The 15,457-nt window shown below is 49.0% G+C and overlaps 1 protein-coding gene across 1 annotated transcript in view; it reads right to left on the bottom strand.

Moving 5' to 3' along the window:
* Window positions 1–10,078: 10,078 nt before the first annotated feature.
* The window catches only part of PRRC2C (proline rich coiled-coil 2C), a 112,498-nt gene continuing 107,119 nt past the window's right edge, over window positions 10,079–15,457 (bottom strand). Inside the window, 2 exon segments of the mRNA XM_065409932.1 lie at window positions 10,079–11,580; window positions 14,394–14,630. Of these exon segments, the coding sequence (XP_065266004.1) occupies window positions 11,320–11,580; window positions 14,394–14,630 (498 nt within the window). The 3' untranslated portion in view covers window positions 10,079–11,319.

Genomic DNA, 15,457 nt, shown 5'->3' with positions numbered 1-15,457 from the left:
TGACTGGAGGGATTTGCTGCCTAGTTGAAAGGCAGCTGTCACATTAAGCATGTCAGAGTTAAACTGAGGCAACTGAGAATAACAGAAGCAGGGGGGACAAGGCCCTTAGCATGATGCATATCAGCTGATTGCTCTTCATGGGCTGCAGTGCTGTAGCCATGTGGGTCCCAAGATATTAAAGAGACAAGGAGGTCACTTAACTCACATAATTGTGTGCTTGGTTATGGGAGAGCAACTAGCTCTGGTTAGTAGAGGAGCATCTGAGCATCGTTAACAGGCTACTTTAAAAATATTGCAGGGGATTTTATCACTTAAAGCGTGCGAGTGAAACGTTGGGACATAGCTGCAGTGTGTGTTTGGGCTGACAGGGGTAGGGTACGGAGGCCAGGAGAGGACAGCGTTCAGTGGGCTGTTAGCAGAAAACTCCTTGCATGTCAGGCAGTGGAGCAGCTATTGCTTTGTCTGTTAAGCTCTGCCTTGGTTATGAGGCCTGGTTATATTCCAGAGGCCCCAGCCAAAGATCAAGGCAGCAGCATTGTGCTAGTTGCTATACAAATACATAGTAAGAGACAATTGCTGCCCTGGGGAGCTGCTGTAGACAGACATCACCAGCAGGAGGCAGGGCTGCACAGAGGGGTTTTGGGGGCCCAGGGCAAAATCTGAACCTGAGAACCCCCGACCCTTCCCAGAATATTACCACCAAGGTGGGAGCTGGAGCTCTGTCATTAACACCCACCCGCCTATCAGAATGATCATAAGGAACGTTGGTTGGATTTCGTTGGTGCGATCCCAGCTGTGCTGTGTTGGGAGCTGGCACAGGTTAGGGTTACCATTCGTCCGGATTCCCCCGGACATGTCCGGCTTTTTGAGCTAAAAATAGCGTCCGGGTGAATTTGTAAATGTCCGGACTTCCCCCCCATGCAGAGCGCGCGCGGCTAACAGGGCAGCCGGCCGGATGGTGCCACTTACATGGGGCTCCGACAGCCAGAGAGAGCCCCTCCTCCTCTCCCCTGCAGCAGAGACCACTCCCTCCCTCCCTCCCTCCCTGCATTCGCAGATCGCCTCCGCAGTCTGGAGCTCCTCCCCCGCTGCCCAGCGTGCCGGGATGAGCGGCTCAGGCCGTTCCTGAGCAAGTTCACAGAGACGTTAGGCGAAGGCCAACAAGGGGGCCAGGGGGTCGGAGAAGGGGCAGGGAGGTTTTGGAGGGGGCAGTCAAGAGATGGGGGGGGCGGGTCGGGAGTTTGGGGGGGGCTTTCTGGGGGAGGCGTGGATAAGATTTTGGGCAGTCAGGGTACAGGTAAGGGGTAGGGTCCTGGGGGGCAGTTGGGGGGGGGTCTTAGGAGGGGGCAGTTAGGGGACAAGGAACAGGGAGGCTTAGGTAGGGGGTGAGGTTCTGGAGGGCAGTTAGGAGCAGGGGTCCCAGGAGGGGGCAGTCAGGGGACAAGGAGCGGGGGGGGGGGTGTTTGGGAGTTCTGGGGGGGCTGTCAGGTGGCAGTGGTGGGGAGAGGGATCGGAGCAGTCAGGGAACAGGGAGCAGAGGGGTTTAGATGGGTCGGGAGTTCTGGGGGGGGGCTGTCAGGGGGTGGAGAGTGGTTGGATGGGGCGTGGGAGTCCCAGGGGTCTGTCTGGGGGTGGGGGTGTGGATAAGGGTTGGGGAAGTCAGGGTATAGGTAGGGGGTAGGGTACTAGGGGGCCAGTTAGGATGGGGGGAGGGTCTCAGGCGGGGGGACAAAAGGCAGGGAGGCTTAGGTAGGGGGCGGAGTCCTGGGGGGCAGTTAGGGGCAGGGGTCCCAGGAGGGGGCAGTCAGGAGACAAGGAGCGAGGGGAGGGTTGGGGGTTCTGAGGGGGGGAAGTGGGAGGGGCAGGGGCGGGGCTAGGGCAGGACAGGGGCGGGGCTAGGGCGGGGCTCCTCCCATCCTCTTTTTTGCTTGCTGAAATATGGTAACCCTAGCACAGGTGTGTGACAGAGGCCCAGCCAGAAGGCATTTTTGGGCAAGCGGTGTGCAAAGCCCCACAATGCAAGCTGGGGGCCAATCCCTGCTCTCAGTCACTGCAGGGTAAATCGGGAGTAGCGTGGCTGACATCAGCAGTGCTGCTCCAGATGTACACAGATGTGGCTCAGAGCCGGGATGGGATGTCATGGCTTTACCATGTGACGAGGGGCTCAGAACCTTCTGCCACACGTGTTGTGGAGGGAGCCCGCAGCTTGGACTGGAGCGAGCGGCAGAGAGAACAGCTTTCAATTTTGGAGGGGAGCTGGGTGGCATTCGGGTCTCCGCAGCCCCTCGCGCAGGGTGAGTTCATTTCTGTTCTGTTGCAACTGGGGAGAAAACAGCTAGGGCCAGCGTGGTGAGCGAGGGGTGATACAGTGGCCCCAGCATCAGTGCTCTTAGGGAGTAAAAATCCCCACACCCACTAAGTCACACTCACCGCCAGGAAATGTCCCTCTCTTCGGGGCCAGGATGCTCTTCACAAGGGTCAGCAGTTAGCTACACCCGCGCTAAACACTACGGTAAGCCATAGCTAGGGGAGGCTGGGGAGGTGCAGGGTACAAAGGGTTAATGGTGCAGTTTAGAAACAAAGGAAGGATCAATGTGTTCCCTGCGGCTGGCAGAATGTCCGTCCGTCTGTGTCTCCAGCGGGTGGCTGGAGCACTGACGAGGTCTATAAGGCTGCTAGTGCTACGTATCGAGGTGGGTTTGATCCCACCGATGAGCTGCATAGGGGGATAATGGCAGAGGTGGTGAGACCCTTTCCTGGTTCCTGGAGCAAGGCGTGACCAGAGGGGTGGGGACTGTGTTTCCCAGGAGATTAGAGTGTTCCATGAGATGAGGAAGTAGGAAGGCAGGTGTCTTTTCAATCCCACCCATTTAAAGGAGGAGGCAGGTATGGCTGGATCCTACCCTAGCAAGACAGCAGAGCAGTCCATGCCATAGTCTGAATAGCCCCAGACTGACTGGTGAGTCATTACCCTATCCTGAGGTCCTACATATTCTACTATACCAGCAAATATTGCTTAGCAAAGCCAGAAAGGGTGTGGAGGCAGATAGGCCCAGTTATGAACTTGCCCGCCCAGTGCATGGGGTCAGCTTGTAGATCTTTTAGCTATGGTGTGGAGAATGCCTCCTGGGCTCACCTTGCAGACCCACCTGTGCTGGGATGAGAAGGGGATCAGTGCCCCATAACACAACTCGCCTGAGCTGTGCTCTGGCCTGGGTGCAGGGTGCACGCACTGTGCTGGGTAGGGAGTGGAGTGTGTACATTTCTGTGCGGGGAGACGGGAATATGCCCCGAGTGGCATGTGAAACTCCTGCAGGCCCCACTCTCTCTGCATGCTGGGGGCTTGGCCACTCAGGGCAGCGAGGTGGAAATAGACCCTTGGAAGCGCCGTGTGACCAATTTCTCTTTCCCCCCACAGGCCAGGGAGCAACGAGCTCAGACACAGACGTGAGCTGATCACGGCGGTGAGGGAGGGACAGAGATGCACTGGGACACCTGCCATGGTTCCCCCTTGTCCTGGTCCAGCCAGCCACGCTGCCTCCTCCCGGGACCCAGGTTCGTCCCAGCGAGCGCTGGGGTATCAGCCTCCATTGCCCAGCAGATTCACACTTCACCCGCTGGGCCGCAGGACGTGCCCTCACCAGGAGCTGCTGGCTCAGGTTGACCGGAGTCCCACTTCCCCCGTCTCTGCGAGCTGCGCTCTCTACAACCGGCCCCTGAATACAGTCCCTCTGGTGGGGCCGCGGGCTCAGGTCATGGCGAGGCCCACACCTCCCGCCACAGGAAGTCGCTTTGTCTACCCCACGGCCAGGCCTGTGCCTGCATTGTCCCACGTGGATCACAGCTGTACGCCTCCTCTCTCCACCAGCTGGGGCTTCTACTCCAGGGATCAGAGCTTGTCCCTTCCCTGGGAGCCCATGGAGCGAGCTAAGCAGAGCCCCACTCTGCCTGTGCCCAGATGCTACGCAGTGTACTCCATGGACAGGAGCTCAGTGCCTTACCTGGCCCCGGGGGCTCCGGCTGGCCGGAGCCCTACTCCACCTCTGCCCAGGACTTACGCCATTTACTCCCTCGAGCAGACCTTGTTCTCTCACCTGGACCCCTCGGTGCAGCCTGGGCTGGGATCTTCTTCTGTCCCAGTCAGCTGCGCTGTTTATTCCATGGACAGCTCGTCTCCCAGCCCAGAACCGCTAGCTCAGCCTACTCCTGACTCCCCTCTATTCCCACCACTTCTGCTGGCGGTGTACTCTGCGGGCCAGAGGTGCTGTCCCCCTCACCTGGAGCTGCTCTCGCAGATTGACCGCAGCTGCACTCCCCCGGTCTCAGCCAGCTGTGCGGTCTACTCTCGGGACGCTCCACTTGACCCTTCGCCCGGATGGCTCGTGCCAAGCACTTAGCCCCGGGGGCCGTGCTGGCTAATCGCCGGAGCAGCGACCCATCAGTTCCTGTTCCTCCAACTCACCAGGCTTCTTGCCCTTCTGTCCTGACCTGGCCCAGGCCTCCCCTGGCATTGTGGCACCGTGCACAGCCTGCAGTTCCCCGCCCAGAGGGACTTTCCTCGCTGCCTCCTGGCACAACTCTCCTGCTTCAATCTCAGCACCTCAGAATAAAGCAAGAGCAGCTCACCAGTGGGCTCCACCGCCTCTTGGGTGTTCTTGGTCTCCCACAGGGTACCGGCAGGGCCCCCACTGGATCCTAAGCTCCTAGTGATCCACAGAACAGGGCAACCCAAGGAACAACTGGGCAAACAACCCATGTCTTCTGCCCCCTCACTGCTCTTGTAATGGCCTCATCCCAACCTGGCGGGGCCACAAGAGGGTCACGCTGTTGCCAGGTCCCGGTCAGTCCTTGGACATCTTGGCTGGGAAGGGCCAGGCGTGCTGTGGGGTTAGTGATGTGACTGCCTGGCCCTCAGAAATAAATAGGACTCGGAGCCATCACCGTGTTTCACCCAGGGCCCCGAATGCAGAGCAACTGGGGGTGACAGTGGGCTTGACTGCCCGGGGCTGGATTTCAAACAATGGCTAAGGGGGAAAGGCTCCCTAAGCTAGCGAGGCCCTGGGATTCTCACCATTAACAGAGGGCTGGGTTCCAACCCTCCAACACACCTGGTGTAATATCTGCCCTCACGTGGCATCCCATCAGGCCAACTGGCCCAGAATGCTTTGCCAGTCCCGTACGCCTCAGTCGGCTCCCTTGTCAGAGGTGTTACAGTAGCCCAGGAAGCCACGTAACGGGGTCTCTTCCCACTGGCAGAGTTATGGCAGGAGGGAAAATGGGGAAGGGAGGAGTGTGAGAATGAGAACTAGGGGCAGAGCCAGTGGTTGGGCTAAAATAACGGAGATTTGGTAAGTTTCTAGGTGAACCGTTGCCCTCTACTCGATTGAAACAGAACAGTCCAGTGGATATCATAGACCATGTACTGCTAGCCATGAACGAATGGCGATTCTCCCTTGAGTGGAGGTGTGGGGACAGGGGCATGATTTTAGAGCAAATAGGCCTGAGGTCTAGCTCAGGGACCGAGGCAGAGGGACCACAGTGCTGCAGCTGTGAAGTTTCAAGCAGCCGCAGTGACCTCTCTGCAATTACTTGCTAGCAACAGATCCACTGCAGTAACTAAGAAACTTTCGTCCCCCAAATGGCTCAAGCGCCGAAGCTGCGTGAGACATCACAAACGTTTGGGTGACTTTTTGGTACCTCTGCACAGCTTAAGGCCGATCCAGACACAGGTTTTGTACTGGTTTTTGGATGGTATGGCCAGGTAACTGATGGGAACAAGCAGTCATGACACTAGCACCCGTAAAGCAGTGTGGCTGCGTCCCCAGTAAGGTTTCCAAGCTGATGTAGGTCAATCAGTACAAACACTGGCTCTGTCTCCACTGCATTGTAAACCCGGGTCTGGACAATTGCTGGACCCGGGTCTCACCACTATGCTAACGCGTCCACACTGCACTGTGCAGCCTTTCAGACTCCGGTCTGTGGTTTGAGCTGGGTCCCCCACTGCAAAATGACAGGGCTTGGACCTGAATCTCGGCAGGACTCAGGCTGACACCTAGGGTGACCAAATGTCCAGATTTTATAGGGACAGTCCCGATATTTGGGGCTTTTTCTTATATAGGCTCCTATTACCCCCCCACCTCGTCCCGATTTTTCACACTTCTTGTCTGGTCACCCTACTGACACCCCACCTCACTAGCAGGATCCAAGTCAGGCTGATTTGTGTGTGGACGGAAGTCAGACTTGGGCTCAAACCTTAGTCAGAGCCGACACTTGGATGTGCAGTGCAGACATACCCTCTGTGTCTAAAGCAGCCCTTCGTTTCTTTTGGCAACGGGAATTCTCAGGTCCCAAAGATTTCCAGCCTGTCCCCCAGCTTGGCTCAGCATCTCCTGGTGCCAGTCAACTGGCTGCTCAGAGCTGATTGGGTGCAAGCAGAACAGATGGCTTTGCTACCTGCTTAGGTACTTACAGGGCCACCACGACCCACAGTTTCTGAGTATCTATCTTTAACGTATTTCCTCTCAACACCCTGATGAGGTAGAACAGTGCTGTTATCCCCTTTTGAAAGCCAGAGACCAAGGCAGAGGGACCCCAAGGCCCGGATCCTCAAAGGTATTTCAGCACCTAATGCTCAACAGGAGGGTTAGGGACCTAACTACCTCTGAGGGCCTGGGCCTTAGTGACTTACCCAGCAAGAGGCACTGTGGCCTACTGCTGGTGCTGTGACCCACAGGAAGCCTGTTGCCGAGCCAGGAATTGAATCTTTGTCTCCCTAACTCCACACAAGTGTCCTAACCATAATGTGATCCTTCCTTACTCTAGAAGACTTGAACTCGCTGTATGTCAGTACTGCTCAGGTTTAAAGGCCACAGCCTGTCGCCAGGAGCCACCCAGTTACCGTTGCTAAGCTCACACAATTAGATTTACTGGCGTACTTGGGGGACTCTTCCCTAGATCTGGTTTCTGAATCTCTAGCCTGACAAACCCCAGCTCCTGCAATGTAAACACATCTCAAGGTCTATCACTGTGCAGGAGCAATAACTGCTTTGTTCAGCAAGGGTCCCTACGCAACAGCAACCAGCAGAGTAAATGTACAGCAAACAGGCAAGGGTAGAGATTTGCAATGTCAACAGGCCTCCACTTCCTGGGATCACTACGCAGGGCTGCTTCGCACTCCTATTTACTACCCATCAGTGTCTCACTGATTGGCCATCTTATTGCAACCGGGTGCTGTGGAAATGGACTGCTATTGCTGTAATCGGTGGGTAAGGCCACCACTTCTAGCAGAGGCAATTCTTCAGGCTGGCCTGGCTGTTGCTGCTGAGGGGCAGCTTTAGCCACAAGTGAGCTGCATTCAAAGGTCAGAACATTTGGTTATGGGTCTGCTCAGCCCTGTGGCCCCTTTTAAAAGCCAAAACACTTTTAAAAAGGAGATACGGCTCATCTGGACCTTGCCACGGAGAACCACCTGTGACACTGACAGCAACGATGGTGGGTGAAATTTTCAAAAGCACCAAAGTGACTTTGGAGGCTAAGGCTATATGATAGACTTCTGCCAGCACATCTATGTCAGTCAGGGACACGAGCAGATGTGATCCCTGACCAACATCATTGTGCCAGCAGCAGAAGCTGCTAGCATAGGCCCAGTTATATCAGCGTAGCTTTTACCGGGGTAGCTTGTTTCACTCCTGGGGGATGGTGGCGGTGGTTTTACTATTCAGCTACAAAACACAGCTTTACCAGTATGGCTGCATCCACACTAGCCATACTTTGTCAGTTTAAGACCCTGGTATAATAAAGCGCTCCTCATGTAGACATAGCTGAAGTCAGAAGCAGGCTCACAAATCACGTGGGTGCTTTTGAAAATTTAATCCTCTGGCTTGATCTATACTCAAAAAGTTTTGCAGCCATAGCTGTGCCCATTACAACGGGGAAGAGGGAGAAATTCACACCCCACCTGTTAAATCACACCACTGTTAAACCAATCACACTCCTACCTGTTAAAGCTATGCCCGCAAATGCCCTAGTGTAGACTCAGTTATATTGACAAAAAAGTCCCTTTGCCAGCATAGGTTTTTTTTGTTTTGGAAACTTTGCCCATATAAGTTGCGCTTCCACAAGGAGGGTTTGCGGGTATAACTGCACTGGGCGAACCCTTTTGTATGGAGACAAGACCTTTGGTCTCCTATGGAATTTGCCATGACAGTATTTTTAATTTGATCATTTGTGACCACGGTTGAATGCAAGCCCCATGGCTGAAAAGGACATACCCACTTGCATATGTTTGAAAGGCGCAACTAGCAGGAGGAAGAGATGTATAAACTAGTACACCACTCTTCTTTTTGTCTGCTGGTTATTGCATCTTTAGTGTCCTCAGTCCCTTTTGCTGTAGGTCTATTGAACTGCTGGCTCTTCTTGTCAGTTACATGCCCCACTGGAAGTGCTCTGCATAAGCTAACCTTCTCCCGGCTTCTACTTTAACTCTTTCCAAGGCATGGCCTTCAGTCTGGTTCCTTTTGGGTACAGGGAAGACCAATCCTTCCATACACTTTCCTCCAGTACCTCAACATGGCGTAACAGAACAGGCCATCAGCTTCTGCAAAAGCAGCTGCTGAAATCTTGCTATTGGCTTATTAATTCTGCAGTTTGGTCACATTCTTTGGAGGCGATGGACCCTAAGATAAATGGATACATTTCCAGGTAATTATGAAGCCAGAGCACCCTCTAGTGGCCAGTTAAAGAACATACAAGTATGTTTAACTAAATTACTATCATTTTAGGGATTCTTATGCTCAAATAAATTCGTTAGTCTCTAAGATGCCACAAGTACTCCTGTTCTTTTTAATTACCTTGTGTTTCAGATGCCAGTTCCATCTGGCTGTTTGCAATGGAGGGAAGGATGTTGCAACTTGCAGGGTTAAAGGGGTTGAACATCTCGGCAGTCAGACACCATGCTGAAGACAACATTAGAAACACTAAGAATGATCAAAGCTTCTGGGTTTAAAGTGAATATTTGCTTTATACTCCTAAGAAGGGCTTCCAAAGGTGTCAGCTAATGGCACATTTTCATGCATTTAAGGTAGATTGTGTAGTGGTGAACTGGCTGCCGGAATTTAGAAAACCTTCATATTACAGCAGTTTGGGGAAATGAAATAAGTAATGTACTTGGAATTTTTGTACTTCTTTTACTACTCTGGAACATGTGTTTATATCGCGACCCTCTCCTGCTTGACCTGGAAAATCATGATCTTGTGTTTAATGGTCTGTCACTATGAATGACTGCGGTATCTGAATGACCAGAATTGTCATTATAAACGGGCTATGACCTGATCCCTATGGGAGTCAGACAGGAATTCTCGCCTCCTATTTTACTCCATGAAGTGCACAATTGCCCAGAAGCATTATGGGAGGTTTATTTCATGCTCTTAAGCATCAGATATTGGCCAGTGCTGGAGGCAAGATACATGAAATGATAAACTAAGTCTGATCGGGTATGGCTAAGCTATGTCCCATTAGCTCTTCACTGGAGGATTAATAGGAGAGAAATGGACTGTGAGGGAGGCAAGCCTTGTTGACCATATATAAGCTGTTTTAGAAATTCAACTGCTATAAATTTTCTTCCTAAACCATAACGTATGCCATTCATACAGCAAAAGTGATACCTCACACATTCTTTTTTGCCTGTAAGCATGTAGACTAATGGATTATAAAATTACCAGGATACTTTATTTAGAGAATACTTTATTAGTTTCTGTAATCAAACCCATGTAAATAAGACCTTACATATTTAATACAGTGTATTACCCCTGTACAAATGGAAAAAAAATTAAGTTGAACATTTCTAGACCAATATGGCTGTTAATTTCTGTACAATGCCAACTCACAGTACAAGTGGGATACTTTTTTCCAAAGTTGACATCACAGCTAAAGTTTCCAAAAATTCAAATTATATATATATTTATATAAAAAGATAACCAATAGCGATTCACTAGGCATCAATAGCAGCAACAGCCTTTCCAGCTTCTGCAGTCATCTGAACAAAATTATACACATTAGACTTTCAGCATACTTCCTTCCAAAAAGTAAAAAAACAAAAAATCCCAGAAAAAACCAGCAAATTCTGTTACTGATGTGGTACCTGGTGCCTTTTATTAGCTTCTCAATCATTGTCTGGAAGAAAACATTATTAAAAACAGCTCTGGTATAGCACAGTCACTACTACATATCATAAGCAGGTACAGGATATTTTACATTCACAGAAGTATCATACAGTACTGTCCTACAGCTAGAATAATAGAGGATACAATTAAAAAGGCATTATTTGACTTGATTTCTACTTTCCAGCACACAGTGGGCAAGAAGGAGGTGCGATGCAGCTCTGACATAAGAATGCACCTTTTTAGATAAGGTTCTCTTTACTCTGATAAAGTTTCTCTTTAATCTAGCAGCACAGTTCTAAGTGCTCGTTGCTCTATACAGACAAAAGCTGGAAACTGGTTAAAGACTACTGGCTTCATACAAGGATAGCCAAACAGAAGTGAACAGAACTCATTTGACTATTAATGCAATTAGGCTTTTAAATCCAAGGGGTGAATGTCTGAGGGGGTATGGGTGTAGAGAGTAGCGTGTGTGCCAAGAGACACTTTACTGTCGTGATCTAAATACATCATCATATCAAACAAAAGCAACAGCAGTCAAACACTGCCTTTTTAGGGAAATTTGACACAATGTCAATGTCACTAATTGTGTTCTGTTACTTTAGATGCCATGTGGTGAAGGATAAGCTACTCTATGTGACTTGCCAATTATATTAATTCCCATTTCTTTATTGCAAAACAGCAGCCTCTCAAGTCACTAAAGAAGTAAAAATCACACACCTTACTCTGTCCAGCACTGTGTGTCTTCAGACTGCATGATTGGAGAGAGACAGCTTATAAAAGATGAAATAGCAGCTGAAGAACAGCAGAGCATGAATAAAAGAGTATTCATCCTCCCAGCTCTTCAGCCACCTTCTCCCCTGCTGTGCTATTTCCCATTATGTAGCTGGATGGCACACAGATGTGTATGTCAATATACCCACATACACTCCACCAAAGGCAGACCTCAGGCTAGGTTAGAGAAGCTGCAAGCCCAAAGAGACTGCGAGCTTTATTGGACCTGCAGCTGTTTATGTCTGTCAATGCCAGTAGCGTCTATCTCCCTTTATACTGTTTGGAGCCATGAAGGGATAGAAGATTATTGTTTTGCCCTTTGGGCTATGGGTTCACGCTGCTGTCATCTCTCACCCCGCCCTGCCCCCCAGCTTCATAGAAACACAGACTAAGATTTTGTTTCTTCTGTCTTGATTGCCTGAGGTTTGATTGGTCCAGTTCTAACAGGTTTTGTGGTGGCAGCAGGCGCAGGGGTGGGCTTTTCCTCCACTTTGTCCTGGCAGACCCCTGAGGAGTCCGTCATTGCCTCAGCGGGTTTGCTTCCACTTTCGTCCACTTTTTGAGCTTTGCCTCCTGTTGGTTTGCTCGGTTGTTGCTGCTCAGAAAAAAACCTGTGTGTGGATTGAAGAACCTCTGCTCTCTGTTTCGCCTTAAAAAAGGGAAAAAAACACATTTACTGATAGAACTTTAAGATAAAGGTATTTATTTCTTGTAGGGGTTACATTTTAAAAAGTTTCATGACCAATCAGATCGATCAGGATTTCCCCAAAGGGCAACATCTTGCTATGCTTTTAGTTTCTTCCCCAGGCACCCCCGGGCTTGAAAATGCCTTTCAATATAAAAATAAGTGTAGTGGTATGCCCAATCTTCCCTTGCCCTTCCTGCAGCTATTTCTAAACACCTTTTCCATCTTGGAAACATTTTGCTGACCTGGATCCCACTAAGTCCAAGATCTATTTTTAGGGAATGTTTAGAAACTCTGAAAACTGCAAAAAATCTTCACTTATAAATAAGTGTTAGACATCACAACAACATGCAAGCCCTTAATGTAAGTGCTCCTAGTACACGCCCCCCCCTTCCCCCCCCCCCCCCCCAGCCTTGTCTGACACTGGGAACTTTGACATTGTCACCCAGTTGCTCTAGCACTATTGTGACTCTGTCAGTACTAACAAGGGTTGTACAAGTGCAGACCAGCTTTTTGTCATTGCATCTTCTAGACTTGTTCTGAGCAGGGTTACGTGACAGCGGCAAAAATGTTGGCAACTGGCCTACACCAACCATCCCACTGTCACTAGAGCAACAGTGGGAGAATTTCAGAAAGTCTACAGTGCCAATACAGCCATAATGTCCGGATTCAAATTCTCCCCACACCTGAAGACCTCCCACCACTCCCCTCACAATACACAGAAGCTGTTGCCTAGGTTGGGTTAATTACGGTTTCTCTCAGGCTATATATACATTCTACAGCTTAAGTCAGTATAAGCTATGTTGCTCCAGGGTGCGAATAAGCCACCATCCTGAGCGACATTAAATTACACCGCCTTACTGTGGACAGCAGGAGAGCTTCTTCCAACCGACACACCGCTGCTCGTGGGGGCTGGAGTAATTAAGTCGATGCGAGAGCTCTCTGCCATTGGCTTAGAGAGTCTGCACTAGCAGCGCTACAGCGATAGCCTCAGGTACTGCCATTTTCCCAGGCTTGCAAGGTATGTAATTTAAGCCACTTGGTTACACGGTGCAAACTGCAACTTTACCCTCGCTCCTTTCTCTGTAAGGAATAGCACTATGCCGACTAACGCATGATTCTATAACCCTTATTCACACTGAGCAGCACTCATACAAATGCCCACTAAAGTCAAGGGACTGCTCATGTAAGTGCTACTCAACTCCAGTAGGAGTTGCACTCCTCAGGCCCTCTGCAAGCAAGTCCACTGTACAACACAAAAGTAATATGCTATCAAGAATGCTATGCATTTATAAGCAGGACCCCAAAGCACTCTGAACATGAATTAAGCATCAATACTCCTGTGGATAGGTATTCTATCGATTTTACGGATGGGGCAGAGACAGATTGCCTTCCCTCCGTGTAAGAATGGGAAAACAACCTAAGAATCCCAGCCCCCAGTCTACTCTACTGTAATGACTAACCAATTTTTCATGCAAGTAATGCAACCAACATTAATATTTATTAGTGATGGACCAACAGACTGTGGAACTAGTTGCATTTTAAATGAAGCAGCATGGGGACTTAAAACTCCTCTGTGCAGATTTGTTTGTTAGCTAAATCAGGATGTCTGAATGCTTTAATCACAAGTGACAAGGAATGACAGCAATGAATGTGAAATAATCATTTAAAGAATGTATATGGGGAGGTACAAAAAACAAGACTATGTAAGATTTATGTTTGCTGTCTTTTGAGGGCAAACTCAGATGTGACTGGCCTAATTCAGGATCAAATTTTATAGACGGATTAAGAACTAGTCAATTCTGGATAACATTAAGCCTAATTTGTTAGAATTTTGGACTAGCTGTAGCCCTATATAGGTAATTACTTACAAACTAAAAATATCTACAATTTAAGTGAAGGACAGTGAAAGTAACATCTCCCCAAATGCCTATTTTTTTTTTAAAAAAAAAGCTTGTTACATTACTTCTACACCCAGACACTGGAAGTGGCAACACAACTGAAGAAGAGTTCCTTTAGATGAAGTGCTATCCCCATGGGTAACTGATTCTGCAGAATACATGCAGATGTGTAAAGTGTATTATAATCTTATGGTGTCCCCACACAGACTCCCTGTGCCATTGCATCTGCTTCAGGAAATAATAACTTGCCTCTTCATGAAGGGTCCCAAAGTGCTTTACAAGTTTTTATATATGTTGATTCACATCATCTACTACTGAAATGCAGCCACCTCTTGGGTGGAATATGCCAGCTGTTTAAACAGTTTATAACAGGAACTGAGAAATAGGGAAAATATAATTCGGCCACATTACCAAAATTGGAAGTTGGCCAGTACACTTGGGGCTCATCTGGCTACACTCCCCCCCCTCCCGAAAACCAAACCAAAACAAAGGTTATAAGAGACTTTGAGTGACCACTAATAGTCAGGACCTTGGGTTTTACATCTCATTCAAAAGATGCAGTTTCCTGAAGCCTAAACCTCAGATTTCCCTCAAGAATGATAATTGTTTCATGGAGCCATTGGTCACAAAACCACCTGAGAATGGAAGCCTGCTGCCAATCACTACAGTTGCAATTCTTTAATAAAAAAATTAAAAAAAAAAAAAAAAAGGGGGGGGGGCGTAGTTTTAGTTTTTAGTCTCTACTAAGACATAAGGCCTGGATAAAGTGGTTAAGGGTCCAGAGGCATCGTAAGACATAGTTCATAGACACATTTTTGCCCTATGAGCTGTCAAGACTGAACTGGTGTTAACAGCACTGCTGTTCAAAATACTAACCTTTATGTCTTGTTCAGCCTTCATCGTAGCCTGGGCCTGATTGCCTCTGACTCCAGATAGTGATACACAAGGACCTCTGGCCACATGCTGTAAACGAGGGTGGCTCATAAGGCCTGTGGTCAGCTGAGGTGGCATCTGACTAGCCAGTGCCATTGGCGGCCTCTGAACAGGCGCTGGGAAGGTGTTAGTATGTGGGGCTCTTACCAATGGAGGGATCAGGTTAGGCTGAGAGAGAATCTAAGTGGGGGAAAAACAACAAACAACAAAAAACATTTAGCCATTAGAAAATTGCCAACCAGATCATATGTTGGCTTCTCCTTAGAGGGGGAAAAACATGCCTGCTCTGCCATTAAACTGATGTCAAGAAAGTAGGGGGATTTTTTTCTCTGTTAAGACAGGCCATGCTTGGACTCGGAAAAATAGAACCCCCAAGATGATGCTGTTGTGCTTAAAGTGCCCTAACAACTCAAAATTCTACATAAAAAAGTGGGGAAAAAAACCCCAAAATTAAGGCATGTTACCCTAGCAAGGCAGCACCTAAGGCATCACTAGTGAGAAATTTCTCCCTGCATCTGGCAGCATTTAGTGAACCCTTCAATCAAAAAAAACCAGACACAGAGATCCTTAAGTCAAACACTCTGAAACCAAACAGACGAATCCCAAAGAGTCCTTATCCACAGCATATATCATTTTCTCTCTAGTGGCTCAACGACATCCAGTTATAATCTGGAACAGTTACCTTTTTTAGGTGTTCACTGGAATTTTTTAAAAATAAATCATACTTTGGAACACTTCAGAACTGCATCTCAGACAAACGACTAGGAATCTGCTTAAGTTTTTAGAATCTTAAATATGCACTGGGACCCTTCGGAGATACTAAGTCCCCCCACTCCCCTATAGTAGTGTGTATAGAAATGAAGTTGTCTGGAGCTGTGTGGGGAAGCCTGCAAGGCACCTACCTGTACTAGAACTACTCAACCTAGTGCTATTAAGTGCCTCACTTTCAGATGCACCGATGTCCCTGAAAATTAAAATGCATGAAACACCAGAAACACGAGAAAACC

The sequence above is a fragment of the Emys orbicularis genome, chromosome 8 (genome assembly GCF_028017835.1).
Source record: "Emys orbicularis isolate rEmyOrb1 chromosome 8, rEmyOrb1.hap1, whole genome shotgun sequence".
NCBI lineage: Eukaryota > Metazoa > Chordata > Testudines > Emydidae > Emys > Emys orbicularis.
Note: the sequence above shows the minus strand (reverse complement) of the source record. Positions and strands in the feature narration are given on the sequence as shown.